Source organism: Lobosporangium transversale, assembly GCF_002105155.1.
Source record: "Lobosporangium transversale strain NRRL 3116 chromosome Unknown BCR41scaffold_22, whole genome shotgun sequence".
Classification (NCBI taxonomy): Eukaryota; Fungi; Mortierellomycota; class Mortierellomycetes; order Mortierellales; family Mortierellaceae; genus Lobosporangium; species Lobosporangium transversale.
Window position 1 is genome coordinate 321,663 of NW_019029000.1, and position 18,711 is coordinate 340,373.

Consider the following 18,711-nt stretch of genomic DNA (forward strand, 5'->3'; position numbering starts at 1 on the left):
TGTAAAGAATTTAGTCTAAAATATCGGATCAACAACATGTGATTCAGAGAGAGCAAGCGGAACAAATTGCAGGAACGCCTTTCTTTTTTTTGAATTTTGGAAAAAACCTTGTAATAAAATATTTAGACTTGGAGTAGCAAGTTCGTATACTTTTAGCTTTTTTTACTTTTGCAGCGTCAGGGTTGCGGCTGTGTTTGTGCAAGCCCAGAGCAGGCATGCTTAGGTTCTTAGTGTCGTATGACGGATGCTGCGTATCTTCCAGGATATCAATGTATATACTTTTGCATTTTATTTTAGCTTTTTCGATCAAGTTGACGACTTAGATTGCGCGTATGTGGTAATTCATGCTGCGCAGACGGAGTACAATTCAGGATCTAGACATCTTAAAAAAATTGAGGCCCGGGATGGTGGAAATGTGAAACTTCATACTATGAACTATTCCGTTATATCCCTTTAGGCGACTATTGCATTACTGCATGGCACTCTTTCCAATCACAATGGATGTAATGTTCGTTTTCAATATTGAACATATAATCATTATATCAATGATGCTATTCCCTTCTTTCCTCTTGGTTCCGACCGTGCTGCGGAATTATTCCGTAGAATAAAAGGTATTTTTCCTTTTCTTTTCTTTTTTACATCGCGCAGTTTTTTTTTTTTTTTTTTTTTTTTCCTACCATTTTTTTATTCGACTCCCGAAAAAACACTGGCTTCCTCTTACCTTATCTTGAGGGAGACTACGATGGAAGGTATAGTGTCTCTCTAATAACATGTGGTAACGATGCACACTCGGCCATAGGTAATTAAAGATGCGTGCGACTATTGAATTAGGAGGATGTGACAAATGAACTAATTCAGGCATCGGGGCAGTAGGAGACCCCTTGTTTTTCCTCTCGCGGTCAGGGCTGATCTCAAAACCTTATTTGGCGTTCGATTGAAATAATGTATGGTGCATGCGCATGTTGACACGGCCTAAAAAAAAAAGATTGTAAGTAACGAAAAGCTCGCCATTGATCGCTTGCGTGTGCGATTGTTTGTCATTATAGCCATCCTTTGACAGCTTACTTCCGCGATTATGATCAAGGTGCATGGACATGGACAGGCACTGTACATTCTCGCCATACATATAAAAACCCAAAGAGATAGCATTATTTAATTTTTGTTCTTTGATTTCAACATCATTCCTTTCTCTTCAGCATCATTTCTTTTGTTTTTTTTTTTTTTTTTTTTTTTTTTTTTTTCCTTCTTCTCGAGTGCACTTGTAAAGCAAAATCCATCAGTTGCAACAATAATAATAAATGACATCAATATCTACAGTAGACAACAAATCTCAGCTGCCATGGTACCGCCGACTAAACCAAATGAAAGCGCTATTACTAGCGACCATGTCCATGGCTCAGGCAAGTTCTTATCTCATACCCTTCTTTTCCGCTCCCAACTTCACCATATTGTAAACCACAAGAGATTCAATGTCTTATAATTTGTACCACATATAATGAGCAATAAGACGCTCTTTCTGATGGCTCATTGGCTCACACTTTCTATTGTGCTTGTGCTTATGCTACATGTCAACGGAATATAACCACATTAGATGCTTGATATCATCAATGTTGCTGGTGTTACAATCACATTACCAGATATCATGCGAGATGTCGGGTACAAAGTCGATCAATTACAGTGGTAAGATTTAAAAAAGAAAAACTTCACCCTTCCCACTGCATCCCCCACAAAAGAGAGCTTGTTTCTGATCAGCCCGTCAAATTTTTCGTGTTCTCTCAAAGGGTTACCTCCGCGTATGCGTTGGCATATGGAGCATTCCTTTTGATCGGTGGACGTCTCGGAGACCTATTTGGTCATCGCCGTATTTATATCTTGGGAGTTGCTTGGTTCTCTATCTGGGCACTCGTTAATGGATTTGCCAAGGATCCAATTGTGATGTCTGTAGGACGCGCTTTACAAGGGATGGGAGCAGGATTTACAATCCCAAGTGCTCTTGCGATCTTAACCACAACATATCCTGTAGGACCTGAACGTACTCAAGCCCTCGCTGTCTTTGGGGGAACCGGTGCGATTGGGTCCGTCATTGGAGTTTTACTGGGAGGAATCCTTGGTTCAACCATCGGTAAGAAAAAAAACAGACAACAACAGAAAATACACACACATCTAGAAGCATATGCTAATATTGACATATCTTTCTTCTTTAACACAATTCTTGTCAGGTTGGCGGTGGATCTTTTTCTTCACGGCTATTCTAGGCTCCATTCTTGCAGCTCTTGGCTTTCTGGTCATTCCCGCTGAGAAGGACATATCTACTATTGAGGACCGCCGTGTCGATATAATGGGTATTTTATCATTCACATTCGGTATTGTGGCGGTAATTTACTACTTGAGTGAAAGCCCTGCTAAGGGTTGGTCCTCAGCCTCGACGCTGCCACCTCTCTGTGTAGGGATCGCGCTCCTGATTGCCTTCGTAGTGCTCGAGTGGAAGATCGACTATCCAATCATGCCTTTACATATCTGGCGCTCCCAGCGCTTGGTAGCCTCGTGTTTGACGGTTATGGCCTTGACAGCCTCGATCAATGCGCTGATCTTTTTTTCATCCTTGACATTCCAAAATGTGCAAGGTTATTCTACCATGAAAACGTCGTTGTGTTATATTGTTCATGGAGTTGGTGCAATCGTTACTATCGTGATCTTAACCAAACTAGTCACATTTGTGAGGACAAAGATCATTATGGTCGTTGGATGGTTAGTCTTTATTGCTTCTGGCATTCTCTTTGCTCAGATCAAGGCTGATTCGAGTTATTGGTCCATCGCATTCCCAGCTTTGATCCTTAACTTCCTGGGCATGGCACCTGTCTGGCTCTGCTGCCAGATTAACTCTGTCGCTGATGCCAAAAATGAAGATCAAGGGGTAGTCGGAGCAGGTAAAGGAAACAAACAGACAAACAAAAAAAAAAAAAGCAAAAGCTTGTACAATTGGTACCAAAGCTTACGCGATCTCTTCTTTATTTTTGCCATTTCCTCTTAAAAGTTTACAACGTTGCACTTCAAATCGGTGTACCTTTGGGCGTTGCCATCTCCAATGTTATTGCAAATAGTCGAAATGCACCTGATGCTAGAGGCCTTCAGCTGTTACCGGGTTATAAAGCTGCGTTCTACTCTTATACCGTCATGGGGGGAATAGGCCTAATCTTAACCATCCTCTTGGCTGCCAATAGTGATCCTATAAGAGCACTAGGGGGCAATCTAACGGAAACTACTTCCGTGTCTGCTGAAGCCGATGAGGAGCAGCTCAGACCTGAGGGTAGTGAGGTGATTGATCATTCTAGAAACAAGGATGTGGGAACGAGAGATCAAAGCGAGACCTTTGAAGAGACCAAGATCGGTAGTGGTGCAAAGATTAATGGTAATAGTGGTCTTGCATCAGCTGGTGCAACCACAATTTTTCAGGGCTCATCCGCCAGTTCCTTGAATGAGAAAACGGGTTAATCACCTTAAAGCATGGATGGACAGCAAGAATGTGTCGACCCCAAATTTATCCAAATCCTTGCTTAGCAACTATCAACAATCAAATATTTTCCAAAATTACTTTTTTACAACTGTCATTACCCAAGTGCACCGACTTCGCCTTGCCACATTGTGGCTGTCCATACTCTGTTACATCGCGCTATATAACTATCTATAATATACAATGCATACCCTTTGATTTGCTGAGTATGACGTCCTATTCTATATTAATTCAATCATGGCTGACATACTTAGATTTCCACCTGGTCTCTGGTTGAAGAAATGAACATGTGAAGTCTGAAATAATTGGTGTACTTTTTTCCAGAAGGTTGTGCTTGTAGCTCTTTTTGGCTAAACCTTTTCAGTTCCAAATTTATATTTGAAAAGGTCTAACCACAAAGAGCAACAAGCGCAAACCACCTTTAGATACTTATTGGGGCCCTGCGTTTTATTATTATTCAACTATATCAGATTTGGTGGCATAGCAAATCTCAAAGATAGACGCTCAAAACGCGCCGTTATTTGCTTCACTTCCCCGCTATAGCTATGATCCAACTCTTATTTATTTATTGTAGTATTGTCATTTAGTATATCATATTGCATGTCATACATTTTGTAGATTTGTATCGACTATCAAATTCACACACATACACACCAAATGGCTGCTAAAACCAGCCCTCTCTCTCGCTCTCGCCCTCCGCCCATCCACAATACGCTTTGCAAGGCCATCAACGAGGCCCTACTCAGCAAGAAGAGGGCGGTTAAATACCTTCCACTCCAAGCAATAAACACAACCAACAACGTCCCTCCTATCGCCTATTGATATCGGGAATCTGTGAGTCAACGACTGTCTCTGTTTTGGCGATAATGTACTAGAGCTGCCGAAGCAAAGAGAGACATCTGAGGGCAATCTCTGGTAAACAAAAAAGAAGCATTTTTTCTTTCTACTATTGTTCCCTGAAAACGACTTAATCACCTTCTGTTCCAAAACCAGTTCCTACACACCGAGTCAAAGCTGTTCATGAATTCAGTACAATAAATCTTCTCTTGTTTGTGGTTTCTTTCAACGAGGTAAACATTTTTGTAAACAGGGTGGCTGCCACAACGTCAAAATATTGAAAAATAAGGGCGACTGGATGTAGGGCACTATACAGTGAGTATTCTTCACATGTGCAATTATACGTATACAGATGCGATGTTTGATCTACTTACTATACTTGACTTTTTAAATTGCCTAAAGCTTTGAGACTGAAACGGAGGATGTCTAAATCTGTTCGACATTTAGAACTATGCGATCTCAAATAGTCCGTGTTCAAAGACCTTTAGGCTCGGCAAAGCAGCAGTCAGTAGAGGAGGCGGCCAATAGCGAGAGTATGGAGTTAGGAACAGGAACCGAAACTTGAGTAAGACAATGACAGCAGCTTGATGTGACATTATTATGTCACCTATTGCAAAGCAGTGTTTCTGTCTTGCGGTAGCGGGGTTAATGCCAGGATTGCTCTTTGGGATCAATACTGAGACATCTGACCTGAAGCGAGTGACATCGTCCGAAAGTACTAAAAAAGGTTAAGATACCAGGTATAGAATAACAAGGCAAGGGGAACCAATAACATATTTAAAGGTACTGAGGCTATCCAAAATTGCTGTACTTTTATTTTACTCATTCTTTCTTTATCCGCGTTAATCGCAATCCACCAGCATCAGTTGTAACAACAACAACAACAACAACAACAACATCAACAAAAAAAAAAAAAAAAAAAAAAAAAATGGCATCAATAATTACAACAGACATCAAACCTCAGCTACCATGGTACCAAACGAAATCACTGTTACTAGCAACTATGTCCATGGCTCAGGTAAGTTCTCACTCTATACCCTCCTCCTTCGTCCCTGAAACTGCTCTCTCTCATATTGTAAACTACAGCAGATCAATATATTAAAAAATTAATACCCTACGCTTTGTACCACGTATAATGAACAATGAGACTCATAAAATAACCCCCATTTGATGGCTCATTGGCTCAACTTCCTTGAACTCGTGTCACCAACCTTTAGATGCTTGATATCATCAATGTTGCTAGTGTTACGATTACATTACCAGATATCATGCGAGATGTTGGCTACAGAGTCGATCAATTACAGTGGTAAGATTTAAAAAAGAAAAACTTCACCCTTCCCACTGCATCCCCCACAAAAGAGAGCTTGTTTCTGATCAGCCCGTCAAATTTTTCGTGTTCTCTCAAAGGGTTACCTCCGCGTATGCGTTGGCATATGGAGCATTCCTTTTGATCGGTGGACGTCTCGGAGACCTATTTGGTCATCGCCGTATTTATATCTTGGGAGTTGCTTGGTTCTCTATCTGGGCACTCGTTAATGGATTTGCCAAGGATCCAATTGTGATGTCTGTAGGACGCGCTTTACAAGGGATGGGAGCAGGATTTACAATCCCAAGTGCTCTTGCGATCTTGACCACAACATATCCTGTAGGACCTGAACGTACTCACGCTCTTGCGCTCTTTGGAGGCTCTGCTGCGGTAGGAATTGTGGTCGGGGTGTTATTAGGAGGCGTTCTTGGTTCAACCATAGGTAAGAAAAAGACAGACAGCAAATAGTAATAATAATACTTGCACCTATGGAAGTTCCACACAGATTACAAAGCTAAATATATTGACATATCTTTCTTCTTTATTGCATTTCTTACCAGGCTGGCACTGGATCTTCTTCTTCACGGCCATTCTAGGTTTCATCCTCGCGGTACTTGGCTTTTTGGTCATTCCTGCTGAGAAGAATGAATCCACGGCTGAAGATCGCCGTGTCGATATAATGGGCCTTACTTCGTTCACACTTGGTATTGTGGCGGTCATTTACTACTTGAGTGAAAGCCCTGCTAAGGGTTGGTCCTCCGCCTCGACTCTGGCGCCTCTCTGTGTGGGAATTGCGTCCATGGCCGCCTTCGTAGTAATCGAATGGAAGATCGACTATCCAATCATGCCTTTACATATCTGGCGTTCTCGACGCCTGGTAGCCTCGTGTTTGACGATTGTATCTTTGTCAGCTGGAATCAATGCGATGATCTTTTTTACATCCTTGACATTCCAAAATGTGCAAGGCTATTCTCCCATGAAAACTTCGTTGTGTTATGTTGTTAATGGTATCGGTGCAATCATTACCATCGCGGTCGTGACTAAAATGGTTCCATATGTGAGGACAAAGATCATTATGGTTGTTGGGTGGTTGTTCTTCATTGCTTCTGGCATTCTCTTTGCTCAGATCAAGGCTGATTCGAGTTATTGGTCCATCGCATTCCCAGCTTTGATCCTTAACTTCCTGGGCATGGCACCTGTCTGGCTCTGCTGCCAGATTAACTCTGTCGCTGATGCCAAGAGTGAAGAGCAAGGTTTGGTTGGAGCAGGTAAAAATGAAAAAACAAAAAAAAAAAAAAAAAAAAAAGGAAAACATGTACATTTTTTTTTGAACACAGTTAACAATAAAGCTTACGCGATCTTTTTTTACTCGTTCTTCTTTAAAGTTTACAATGTCGCGCTTCAAGTCGGCATTCCCTTGGGCGTTGCCATCTCCAATGTTATTGCGAATAGTCGAAATGCACCTGATGCTAGAGGCCCTCAACTCTTGCCAGGTTACCAAGCCGCGTTCTATTCTTATGCGGTCATAGGAGGAATGGGTTTAATCATAACTATACTCTTGACTCCCAACCATGATCGTATAAGGGCGCAAGAGGATGATATATCAGAAATTGCTGCTATGGCTGGGGGAGAGGATCAGAGCAAGATCTTTGAAGAGAGCAAGATCGGTGGGAGTAATAATAGAGTTTTCGTTTGAAAGTCGTCAACAAATATTATTTTAAAATACTGTGGCTGATTGTTGTAAGTGGAAAGTATTTTATCCAATTTAAAATCTTGAAGATTTATGTGTCAACGACTTTCTGGCGAGGACTTTAGTGACAATGGCCATGATGGCTTTGTTCAATTGGATGCACGATTAAGATCTGTCCTGCTATTTCCTTGAGAAAATAGCTTAATCGTCTTGGAACATGAACAGGAAGGATGCGTCGATCCCTAGTTTATCTCTCTCTGCTTATCAGCTATTGACTATTCGACTGTTGTCTAAAATCGCTTTCACAATTATCATTATCCATGTGCGCTCCAACCTCACCGTATATATATATATACCATACTGTGGGTGTTCATGCTCTGCTACACAGCGTTATACAAAATATATTATATATAATGCACATATTTTATCTATCAGTTGTCAGTGTTTTTTTTTTTTTTTTTTTTTGGTGTACCTAAAGATAACCTGATTTGCTTGTAATGCCCGAAATAAAAAGGTTTTGTTCTATTTAAACTAAGCATTCCCTTGCATCCATCCATCTTTCAGTTTGTCCCTCCCAATTCTTGGGCATAAACAAACAACGAAAATGTTCGTTTTAATTTGTCCAAAAAAAATCTTAGTTTGCTTGGCAACACACAATCTGCAACAACCTTATGCGCTGCAGTCCCAACCTTCCCATACTGTATACAAACGTTCCTCTTATTAAAGTGGGAATCATCTCATTCCTCATCAGGATGTGTATGTCATATATAGTGAATGATAGGGGAGGAAGGGATAAAATAAGCGAAAAGATGTCGAGAATCCGGAAAAATACCAACGTAAGAAAAGTGTGTGTGTAAGAATGTAAGAGAGGGAGAGAGCAAAAAAAAAGAGAAGATCAGGTAAGGAAGAAAGGAAGGGAGGAATAAGATGAATGGAAGGGAGAGCCTTGATGGGATTCGCGTGTCATTGCTCTCGGGCCCAAAAATGTTAATTGCATTTAAATTATCCCACCCTTCATTTGTGTGCGTTGGTCATGTGCAAAAAAAAAAAAAAAAAAAAAAAAAAAAAAGATATGAACAAGGGAAACAAGGACTCAAAGACTCGAGCAAGTAAACCACTGACCAATTACAGCTGTAAAAGAATACCGACCCCAAGGGTTCATGTTAGTTGTTTATTTAGCCTGGCTCCCATCAAGCAAGCAAACAAGTAAACTAATTCGACCATCTTTCAGATTTTTTGCATGCATGCAAAGTAAGAAAGAGAGCCATCAAAAAAAAAAAGAGCATTGTTCATCCCTTTTTCTTTAATTCTCCCAGACCCAGAGTGGAGAAGGATGAGGATATCATTTTCTTTTTTTTTTTGTGCATCATGAATTATGTCTTCATGACTTTACGGCGCTGTAAATTTATACATGGAGAGTTGTGTAGCTTCGCTAGAGTTGTGTTATTACAGGAACAAACATTTTTATATTGGCACATGCGCCAAAGGAATTTGATTTTAAAGATTGAGAGCAATAAGCAATTAAGCTTGAAAAAAAAGGTTGTATTGGAAATGTCCCAAGTAGCTCTGCTGTCATTTCTGGGGAGAATATTAAGCACAGGAGATTAAAACTAGCCCAGTAACAATAAGAGCAGGGTTCGATCTGATTGAGAAACATAAAGGTGACCAGCTGAGGGAGAGCCAGAAACGAGGCTATTAACCACTGACCACCCTCTTCAATTATGTGTATATTATTATTTATACTATCATTGCGGCGACTGCTAGCCTGCGTGGTTTTCAGCTTAATAACCAGGATGGAGGGAATCCGAGATTTCGGGTTTTGGATAAGAGAGTCTGGATCCTCTCTTCTTTCTTTCGCAAGCGATGAGAAGGACCTGCTTTTTTGTGCATAACGAACGTGCCACATGCAGCAGGACGCGTTCTGTGGACATGAACACAAATGGACTTGTAATAAATGACAAACGATGCCCTGAATTTTTTTCATCTTCTGTTTCAGGTTTATGAAATGTATCCCACAGATGGAATGAAGGTCATAGCCTCTCACAAAAAAGGTCAGGAGCAACCAGGGGTGTATAAGAGAGAGAGGGTTGAGCAGGGGCGGAAAAAGATGCATGCCACAGTTCAAAATGCCTACGAACTGCTTATTGCTGGTAACGACAAGGTTGGAGTGCTCTCAAATCGTTATGGAATGAAAAGATAGTGAGGGGCGGATAAAAAAAAAGTGTGACAGAAAGATATTTACTATAGCTGCTCATATATTCCAATGCCAATGCCAATGTCAATGCCAGGCATGCATAGATGAATACAGTCTACAGTAGCTTCATTTGTTGTTTTCGTTTTCGTTTCTTTTTCTCTCTTTCATCTTTGCTTCCTATTTGCCCGCGTGCTTTCGCACCAACTCCTTCCATCTTCATTGTCATCTTTGTTTTTCTCATTTCATTGTTCATGAGACTGATCTTACAACATTGTCCCTGCCACTTGCCCCTGTCTCTCTTTTTCACAGACTTTTTTTTTTTTTTTTTTTTTTTTTCTTTCCAGCATTGACCACCTACACCAATAGAAGCCTATAAAGCACACAAACATTCATATCCGAGATCACTTCCCGAAAGCCGCAGTGCAAGGAAACAGTTAGTAACATCAGCATCAGCAGGTATACATAATGGTTACGATGCTTTATTTGCTCCGCATTCATTCATCTATTCAGCGTTCCAAATTGAAAAAATAAAAAAATAAAACAACAATAAAAATAACTTTTTACTTTCTTTTTTTCTTTTCTCTTTTTTTTTTTCTTTTTCTCCTTTCGCTCTCCATCTTTCTTTATTCTCTATGTTCTTTCATCCTGTTTACGCTTCTTCCATTTCTCATAGTTCAGCATCGGTCATTACTGCCATATCACATTAGAAAAAGAACATTCAGAAAAAACTGTCTTCAACCATGGTCGATCATCGTGATCACTCGCCTCAGCCCTATCCGAGCACTCAGAGGCATCATCTTCATCCCAATCAACAGCCTCAACAGCCACACCACCAGCGCCCACAACCACATCAACAGCAACGTCCACAGCATCAACACCTGCAGCCTCCACACCATTATCACTACAGTCGTACATTCCAGGGCCATCACCACAACCAGGATATCCAGGGACCATTGTCTGCAGGTGTGATTGAAGGTCATCAGCGTGCATTTGCATTCCCTACTTTCCATAGTAGTAGCTTGCATTCACGCGCTACTCGCCCAACACCCCCATCACCACCAATGTCTCACTCTAATTTGAGTGTATCCGATATTCTGGAGCGATACCAGGATGCCAGCCAAGACTTTTTAGTATCGATTCTCAATGCCAAGGCTAAAGAAGATGAGGTAACCAGACCGAGACCAATATTGTTAAATAATGCTTCGCCTTCTCTCTGTATGCAAATTGATGTGGTGTTCTGTGTGTTCTTTGTGTTTGGGAAGTGAAAGGGGGAGGGAGAGTGTGTGGCTATACGCTCATTGTTCTGAAAGGTATTTACTGCAATTGCTGTAATTGTGTGTTACGAAATACATGGGATGGAAGGTCAATACTATAGTAATTAAGCGACATAGAAAGCTCCAGGGTATTAAAGGTATTACAGGATATTTTGCATTTTGCATTTAATAATGGGGAAACATCCTGAAACAAGTAAAAGGCCCTGATCAGGGGAACCCTGGCTGGGCAAGCTAACAAGCTAGCTAGGCTCCTCCTTTCATTGTTACAAGAGTCATTGGCAGCCACACTGTCTTTCTGTTATTATTATTTTACTCGCACCACACACATGCACATAAACATATGCTAAAAAAAAAAAAAAAAAAAAAGGAAAAACATTGTCATGGAAAAAAAGAACTATTGATTTGTCGGTATAAAAATTTAAATCGTGGTTAAAATTGATATTGAATATTTATATTTTTTGACCCGCGATTCCCGTCCATTTCTCCTGTATCCGAGATGCATTACTAATTACTGCAGCTATAATTATCATTAACAATCCATAGCGTAAGAAGGAAGAAGAGCGGTACAAGACAGAGCAGGTCAGGCTGCAGTACAAGCAACTGGAGCTGGAGCTCGCTCTCGAGAAGCGCCGTGGATCGCCCCCAGCAGGTAATAGATAATAAAAACAATGTTCGACCAAATTTCCCTTCATCTCTTTTTTTTTTGTTGTTGTCATATTTGTGTTCTCTCCCTTTTTCTTTTTTTGAAGATCATCAGCTGCACTACTGTGGAAAGGATATGAAGTGAGGTTAGGGGTGTTTAGTGGTGCGCATGCTTTTTTTTCTTCTTTTTCCTTCCTTGTCATTGCTGTCATGCCTGTCTTTTCCCTCCAATGTTTGGTCTGCTCTGCTAGTCCGACTTTTTAATACATTCACCCCTTGTACGACCCTCGCCTCTTTGTTTGTCCATTTTTTATCAAGGTGGCAGTGTGTCACCGATTTCGATAAACAAATCGGTCCTAGTCAATCCATCTACTCTTGTCGACCGCACCCCTTTTTTCGAGTCCATGTTCACAGCCCAGCCTTGCTGGTAGCGCACAGATGGTGCAATTTTTTTTCTCTCTCTGCATGAACGATAGAAAAGAAAAGAGGAATAATAATCGACAGGCCTCCTATATTAGACATTTTAAATACGGATGAATGATCGCTCATAAATGATATTCTATCAAAGAAAGACACTCAACCTCCATCGTCTACTCATATATCTCCTGAATGCATAATAGGACGTATGTATGCCAGTAATGGTGCCACGGAGACGGGAGGCGGCAGTGCCAACTACACCGCGCCCTCACCCCCCCATCGTCCTTCGTATCCTATAGCAGGACAGGCAGGTGGTCCATCTGAATCGACGCACTCGCATCAGTATGGTCGTCCTCACGATCATAGCGCACATGCGGTGACTGATTCGGCTGAACAGCAACAGCAACAGCAGCCCTCTTCGATCAAACATGGTTCAACAAGGCGTCATCCTTATCAATCGGATACCCACCACATGCAACCAAGTCCCCAGAGTAGACCTCCATCACTCAAGATCAACACCGCGGTTAGACAAAGCTTCCCTAAGCACCGTGTTCCTGTTTCTCCTACGTATGGTGGACCTGCATCGGCTCCACCCACAACATTAGCGCCACTGTCATTACCATACTCGCATGGAGGTCAGTCGAACAAAGGCTCTTCTTCAGCTCGTCATCATTATACCCTGCCAGCATTGTCTTCAGTCTCGGCGCACTCCTCGCCAGTGGCCAACATTGATTATCAATCCCAGATACCGCCACCTATAACGCCCAAGGAAGAGCATGTCTCACCCACATCAATACTATCTCCTGCAGTAGGTCAAAATTTGAAACGCAAGTCGATTCATCATGAAGCCGTCATGGATGCGGTACGAGCCAAGGTCATGCGAAATGCTGAGCAGAATCAGCTTCGAGAACGAGAACAACAGCATCTTCAAAAGAAGGCCAGCTTAGAATCTGCAAATCGGCGCAAGGCTCAGCATCAACAGAGCAGCTCACCAGAAAGATCCAAGAAAGCAGTTGGTAGCTACAATAACAACAACAACAGCAATACTAGCTCAACATCGGCAGCAACAGCAATGACCAGTCCTAAGTCAAAGCATAGCCACGCTTCAACAGCAAGCCCATCGAAGCAATCCCCTCCACATTCCTCTCCTGAAAGTGCTCGGTCAGAAGGACCTCAGCTAGCGCCTATTCGTCATTCGGAATCACCGGCCTCACCTTCGACACCAACCTCAGCTAACGCTGGTTCAGGACCATCGCGGTCAAGCTCACCTCATTCAGCCAAAGCAACAACAGAGGCCAGTAAGGCTACGAATGAAACCTCTGAGAGTGTCAAGTCCTCGCGAAGGGGCAGCCATCCTGAATATGCTAGGGCTTCAGCAGAGGATGAGGATCAAGAAATGACTTCGCCAACATCCAAGTATGAAATGGACCGGACACGTCCAGATCAATCAGAGATTGGAGGTAAATTTGTGGCAAAAGACAAAAGACACTGAGAATGAACAAATATGTTATATGCGATCCTAATCAAACCAATCATAATTGTCTCCAGTCCTAGCTGTTTAGGGTAAAAGAACCTTATGCGTATCAACATCCTTCAAGACGAGAAAAAAAAAAAAACAAAAAAGGGGAAGGAAAAGAAAACAGATCCATTCAGGATCAATGAATTACAAGCCAAATCGATTTTCATGTTTTTTTACTCAATTATCTTCTTTTTTTCACCTGAATGCCCTTTTACTTCCTTTTCATTTTACTTCATAATCTAGACCATGAAGCTGTGCCATCATTTTTCATTTTTTCAAAATTTTGTTGTCGTGCTGGACATGACATTTATAGCTGTTATTTTTTCTCTTTTCTTTCTTTTCTTCCTTTCCACTACCCTTGTCCTTCTTCCTTTCTTTTTTTTTTTTTTTTCTCCCTTCTACTTTTAGCACCGTCACTTTTGATCTTTTAATGAGCAATATTGCACTCAAATAATAATAATGTTCACAAAATGGATAAATTTTCTAATAGCGATTTCAAATAGGATGCGACTGCCTTTTATGTGGCTTATATTAAATGTTGTTTATGATGCTTTTTTTTTTTTTTTTTTTTTTTTTGCTAAAAGAGTCGTAAACCTCATAGAGATGCTCTTGTCGGTCGTTTAGTCATTAACTTGCTTATTCACATTCATATACACATTTGCCTTCATTTTTTTTTTTTTTTTTTAATATATTACACTAATGGTACCCAAGTCAAAAAAACAAAAGACAGGAGAAGCAGGAGCAGGAGCACGAGCAGGAACAGGAACAGGAGGAAAATTAGGAGTAAAAGCAACGCAGCAAAAACAAAAGCAACAGCAGCAACAACAACAACAAGTCAAGATTAAGAAAGCAAATATTCAACCCGTTACATCCATGACAGATGCTCGTGCCCATAAGCGGGGTTATATCCACAACACAAATAACAAAAATAAGAAGAATGAAGGGGAAGATGAAGATGAATTAAAGTCTAAAGAGAAATCAGAGATCGAGCTTGAAAACTTGGTTTTTGGAGATAATGAGGACCTGATTGAGGATACGTTTGCGAAACTTGGAGATGAAGTTATGAGTAGTGATGAGGAACTGGATATAATGGATCGATTTGATTATGGTGATAATGATGGCGAGGGTGACAACCATACAGCTGCTGAAGGATTTGAGGGACACCAAGGAGACGAAGATGGTGGCGACATGTTCTTTATGGATGTGGGCCCAACTCCTTTCCCAAGAGAAGAGATCAATGAGGATGAAGATGAGGATATGGATAAGGATGATGATGCCGAGGAAGAAAATCATGGCTCTGATGAAGAGGACATGGAAGGCGATCTCAGTTCAGGAGATGAAAATGCGGGAGCGAATAGGCTCAAATGTAAGGGAAAAAAAAAAAAAAAAAAAAAAACTTCAATAATATTGCTTAATGTTGTTGTGGAGAAGTTTACTTTGTATATTCTTATAGCTAATCATATTTCTTGCCATTTTTCATTTTTAAAATGTTATTATTATATTGTAATTTATTCTTTCCATTCATTATTAGTGATGTTCGGAGGCAAACCTGCATGGGTTGATCCGGATGATAAGACGCTCACCATTTCTTTGAAGTCTGTTAACCGCCTCAAAAAGTTGCGTAAAGAGGAAGCAGAGGATATTGTCAATGGTGTTGATTATGAGCAGAGACTGAGGAAACAGTAAGTCGGGCGGTTTTTTTCCTCGCTGTTTTTTATTATTATTATTATTATTATTTTTATTATTATTATTATTATTATTATTTTTATTTTTATTTTATTTTTTTTTTTTATTAAACAAAAAAAAAAAAAAATCCCCTCCCTAATTTCTGCCTGTGCACTTTCTTTTAATACAGATTCGAAAAAGTTTATCCAGTACCAAGCTGGGCATTACCTGAAGGATCACGGAAACGTCGTCGTCTAGCTCGTGAAGCTGCTGGAGCTGTTTCAGATTCAGATTACTCGGACGAAGAGCAGGAACAGGAACAGGAGCATTCATTATTATCGAGCAGCAAGGGATTCTTGGAGAAATCTGACAAGCTCCGGATCTTGTCACCCGAATCCATTTCTGTTACTCGTGTCAAGAATGCTAATCAGATGGCTTATTCAAAATCAGTGATCCAATCCGTAGAGTTTCATCCTAGTGGTCAGATGTTGCTCACTGCAGGATTCGATCGCACCTTACGTTTATTTCAAATTGATGGCAAGCTGAATCAGATGATGCAGTCCATTTTCTACAAGGATATGCCCATCTACAAGGCAGCATTCTCAGCAACGGGATCTGAAATTGTCGCCAGCGGTCGACGTAAATACTTTTATGTGTTGGATATTGAGGCTGGCAAAGTTGAGAAATCAGATGGTATCTACGGACGTCAAGAGAAATCGCTCGAGAAATTTTCACTTTCCCCCTGTGGAGAATGGTTTGCGTTCTTGGGACGTGATGGTTATATTGTCTTGGTCTCAAGCAAGACAAGACAATGGGTCAAGAACTTGAAGATGAATGGAAATGTCAGAGCTGTAGCCTGGTCCTCTGACTCGGCTTTCCTTTATTCTGTTGGAGGTGATGCAGAGATCTATCAGTGGGAAGTCAGCACAGGAAAATGTTTACATCGATTCATGGACGAAGGTGGTTTCCGTCCCACTTGCTTGGCTGTTTCGCCCAATGATCAATTCTTTGCAGTCGGGTAAGTTTATCAAAGCAAAAAAAAAAAAAAAAAAAAAAAAAAAAAAGCATATTATGCAAGTCATTCTTACCATATTGGGTGGATTTCTCTACATCCGAAATTTTAATGAATATAGTTCCAAGAGTGGTATTGTCAACATCTATGACCGTACATGCTTAACGACACGCAATCCTAAGGCTTTGCGAGCGATTGGCAACTTGACGACAGCAATCCATACCATGCGTTTCAATCATGACTCTCAAATCCTGGCCATTTCCTCGAAGGGCCGTAAGGACCAACTTCGTTTGATTCATATTCCGTCGCTCAAAGTCTTCCCCAATTGGCCAACGAAGGGCACACCACTCTCCTATGTTTCCTCACTAACCTTCTCACCAAGGAGTGGATACCTTGCGATTGGCAATGATAAAGGCAAAGTCTTGCTCTACCGTCTTAACCATTATCCATCTGCATAAAAAAATCCCCCTCCTTAAGATCAAAAAGGACACTCAATACATTACATCATCATCAATTCATCCCAATAAGTTAGACTCTATTTCAACAAAATTAAAAAAGTACTCGTTTGCATTGAACTTTTTTGTTTGTTTGTTTGGACTGTTCTATGTTTGACTATCATTTATTTCATTTTGTTGTTCTTTCAGTCAGTGAAATAATGTCTAAACATGCTTTCGTTTCTCAAACCAGGATCATTGGCGACAATATAATACAGATGGAGCATCAGCTTAGGGAACCGGGATGTAAAGTATCTCAAAAATCCATCTGGTAGCTCTCCTAACGCTCGTTTCACATGTGGAGGCAAATCTTGATAATGATGTTTCTATTTTTTTTTTTTTTTTTTTTTTTTACAACAAAAAAGAAAATAAATACACTTGCTCCTTTCTTTCTTTTCCTTTCTTTTTTGTTGTTGTTGCTGTCTTACCTTGTTGCGAAGAGCACGCAAGAGGTCTCGGACACTATTGCCATCATACTTCCGATATTTGCCCAAGTTCTCGACTAAGGTCCTATCAATGACCTTATACCAATCCTTAACAAGAATCTCTTTCGCATTCTGTTCCAACTTGATCAACAAGGGGCTCAGGGTCGCAGAGGGGCCTGATAAAGTCATTGAAGTTCCATTCGACTCCACAACTCGGTCTTCAATCTCAAATCGATCTGAACAATCCTGCATAAACATCAATCGTTTGTTAGCTGACCAGAAATAAGGATGGTGCATCACTGTAAAAGCATCCGGTCGATCCGAAGGTTTGTGTGCAATCATCTTTGAAATCAGATCCTTGGCCTCCACTCCTTCAGATCCCATCGAATCCAATCCACTCAAGTTAGGTCGATCCAGTAAGATGTTTCGTTCACGTGAATATCGATCTCCAAATGGATGATCTCCATTGGTAAGCACATAATAGAACACACATCCCACTGAAAAGATATCGATCGCACGCGTCATCCGATTAGCAGAAGTACTACGTCCATTAGAAGAAGACGATGGTGATAAAGCATGACCATTATTGACACCAGCACCTAAACTACTGGATGAACCTTCCACAGCAGCACCACTAGCACTATCATCCTCTTCTAGCCCTGAGAAGCATTCTGGAGCTCGCCAGCCAATAGTTCCTCCGCCAGCTCCGCCTCGCCCACCATGAGCAGTAGTGTGATGGAAACTTGATTGATCATTTTCTAATTTCCGGCACAATCCAAAGTCTGAGATCAATACCCTGCCAGGATACAAGTCCTGTGCTAGTGAAGAGCTTGGAGTTGAATTGGCTCGAACAATACTTGTGATCATGCCACTGGATCCCAAAGGCGGTGGTGTTGGTGTTGATGTTGAAGATGAAGAGAGTGAAGATCGTGAAGGCTTAGGCCTCTGTTTAGGCTCACCGATCAAGATATTTTGAGGCTTGATATCCCGATGCACAATCTTGAGGCTATGAAGATGATGAATACCATTGATGATTTGATAAAGAATCTTTTGTGGCTCCAATGTTGCAGACAGGTCCCGATAGGGCTGCATATGTCCCCTCTCAATAATATCGTCTAGTGAAGCAGAACAGAGTTCCAGTGCTATGTACAAAAATCTATCGCATTGTTCCTAAACGATAGTAAAAAAAAAAGCCTATATCGTTAAAAACCATTCTAGAGTATAATGCCGGTCCTAAAGTAACACATACTCATAATAAACTTTTTTTTCCCTTCAGTACATCACTTACGCTTCGGAAGTATCGCACCACATTCGGGTGGTCATCGCTCTCCTGTAATAGCTTGACTTCATGAAATGCAACATCATAAAAGTCAATCAATAATCGTTTCACTGCCACAGCACGTCCATCATATTGGCCTTTGTAAACGACTGTTCCATGACTTCCATAACCTAGAACTGTCTCTGTCAATTCAATCGACTTGAGCTGCGGTGTGTTGGTCAGCGGTCGCGTTGATATCAATGATAACCGTTGTTGCTGCAATTGTTGCAAAATCATATCTTGACTTCCTGCTGTCGTGCTGTTGTCTCCTCCATTTTCTGTGGTGCTTCCGCTCGCGGATACGGCTGTCCAGGACCCTGACAACGAATCTGGCTTGGCATCATCATTCTCTGTTAATTTTGTGTCTTCATTGGCTTCATCGCCTGCTCCTAACGTTGTTGTTGTAG

At 41.1% G+C, this 18,711-nt stretch overlaps 5 protein-coding genes across 5 annotated transcripts; 4 read left to right on the forward strand and 1 right to left on the reverse strand.

Moving 5' to 3' along the window:
• Positions 1–1,231: 1,231 nt before the first annotated feature.
• On the forward strand, positions 1,232–3,708 carry BCR41DRAFT_323644 (major facilitator superfamily domain-containing protein). The gene is made up of 5 exons (XM_022021523.1): positions 1,232–1,400; positions 1,592–1,680; positions 1,782–2,122; positions 2,220–2,927; positions 3,035–3,708. Exons 1-5 carry the CDS (start codon positions 1,299–1,301, stop codon positions 3,490–3,492), a joined length of 1,698 nt encoding a protein of 565 aa, XP_021880641.1. The 5' UTR covers positions 1,232–1,298; the 3' UTR covers positions 3,493–3,708.
• Positions 3,709–5,288: 1,580 nt separating this feature from the next.
• BCR41DRAFT_90054 (major facilitator superfamily domain-containing protein) lies at positions 5,289–7,386 on the forward strand. The gene is made up of 5 exons (XM_022031074.1): positions 5,289–5,366; positions 5,566–5,654; positions 5,756–6,096; positions 6,215–6,922; positions 7,040–7,386. Exons 1-5 carry the CDS (start codon positions 5,352–5,354, stop codon positions 7,348–7,350), a joined length of 1,464 nt encoding a protein of 487 aa, XP_021880642.1. The 5' UTR covers positions 5,289–5,351; the 3' UTR covers positions 7,351–7,386.
• A 2,763-nt stretch (positions 7,387–10,149) lies between these two features.
• BCR41DRAFT_355081 (hypothetical protein) lies at positions 10,150–13,495 on the forward strand. The gene is made up of 4 exons (XM_022024446.1): positions 10,150–10,704; positions 11,356–11,461; positions 12,075–13,331; positions 13,420–13,495. Exons 1-4 carry the CDS (start codon positions 10,279–10,281, stop codon positions 13,431–13,433), a joined length of 1,803 nt encoding a protein of 600 aa, XP_021880643.1. The 5' UTR covers positions 10,150–10,278; the 3' UTR covers positions 13,434–13,495.
• Positions 13,496–14,923: 1,428 nt separating this feature from the next.
• BCR41DRAFT_307037 (WD40-repeat-containing domain protein) lies at positions 14,924–16,525 on the forward strand (the record flags this gene model as incomplete). Its single annotated transcript, XM_022020849.1, has 4 exons — positions 14,924–15,072; positions 15,246–15,304; positions 15,341–16,073; positions 16,189–16,525. The coding sequence occupies 4 exons, from the start codon at positions 14,924–14,926 to the stop codon at positions 16,523–16,525; spliced, it is 1,278 nt and encodes a 425-aa protein (XP_021880644.1).
• A 182-nt stretch (positions 16,526–16,707) lies between these two features.
• On the reverse strand, positions 16,708–18,541 carry BCR41DRAFT_307161 (kinase-like domain-containing protein; the record flags this gene model as incomplete). Its single annotated transcript, XM_022020852.1, has 5 exons — positions 16,708–16,887; positions 16,990–17,585; positions 17,706–17,804; positions 17,859–18,156; positions 18,275–18,541. The coding sequence occupies 5 exons, from the start codon at positions 18,539–18,541 to the stop codon at positions 16,708–16,710; spliced, it is 1,440 nt and encodes a 479-aa protein (XP_021880645.1).
• Between the last annotated feature and the right edge of the window lie 170 nt (positions 18,542–18,711).

Excerpts from the sequence above, each read along its gene's own strand:
- BCR41DRAFT_355081 (XM_022024446.1), top strand. The coding sequence starts at position 10,279 with ATGGTCGATCATCGTGATCACTCGCCTCAGCCCTATCCGAGCACTCAG. Across the intron at positions 10,705-11,355 it reads CCAAGGCTAAAGAAGATGAG|CGTAAGAAGGAAGAAGAGCG; the intron begins GTAACCAGACCG and ends AACAATCCATAG. Across the intron at positions 11,462-12,074 it reads CCGTGGATCGCCCCCAGCAG|GACGTATGTATGCCAGTAAT; the intron begins GTAATAGATAAT and ends AATGCATAATAG.
- BCR41DRAFT_90054 (XM_022031074.1), top strand. Across the intron at positions 5,655-5,755 it reads AGAGTCGATCAATTACAGTG|GGTTACCTCCGCGTATGCGT; the intron begins GTAAGATTTAAA and ends GTTCTCTCAAAG. Across the intron at positions 6,097-6,214 it reads CGTTCTTGGTTCAACCATAG|GCTGGCACTGGATCTTCTTC; the intron begins GTAAGAAAAAGA and ends ATTTCTTACCAG.
- BCR41DRAFT_323644 (XM_022021523.1), top strand. The coding sequence starts at position 1,299 with ATGACATCAATATCTACAGTAGACAACAAATCTCAGCTGCCATGGTAC. Across the intron at positions 1,681-1,781 it reads AAAGTCGATCAATTACAGTG|GGTTACCTCCGCGTATGCGT; the intron begins GTAAGATTTAAA and ends GTTCTCTCAAAG. Across the intron at positions 2,928-3,034 it reads TCAAGGGGTAGTCGGAGCAG|TTTACAACGTTGCACTTCAA; the intron begins GTAAAGGAAACA and ends TCCTCTTAAAAG.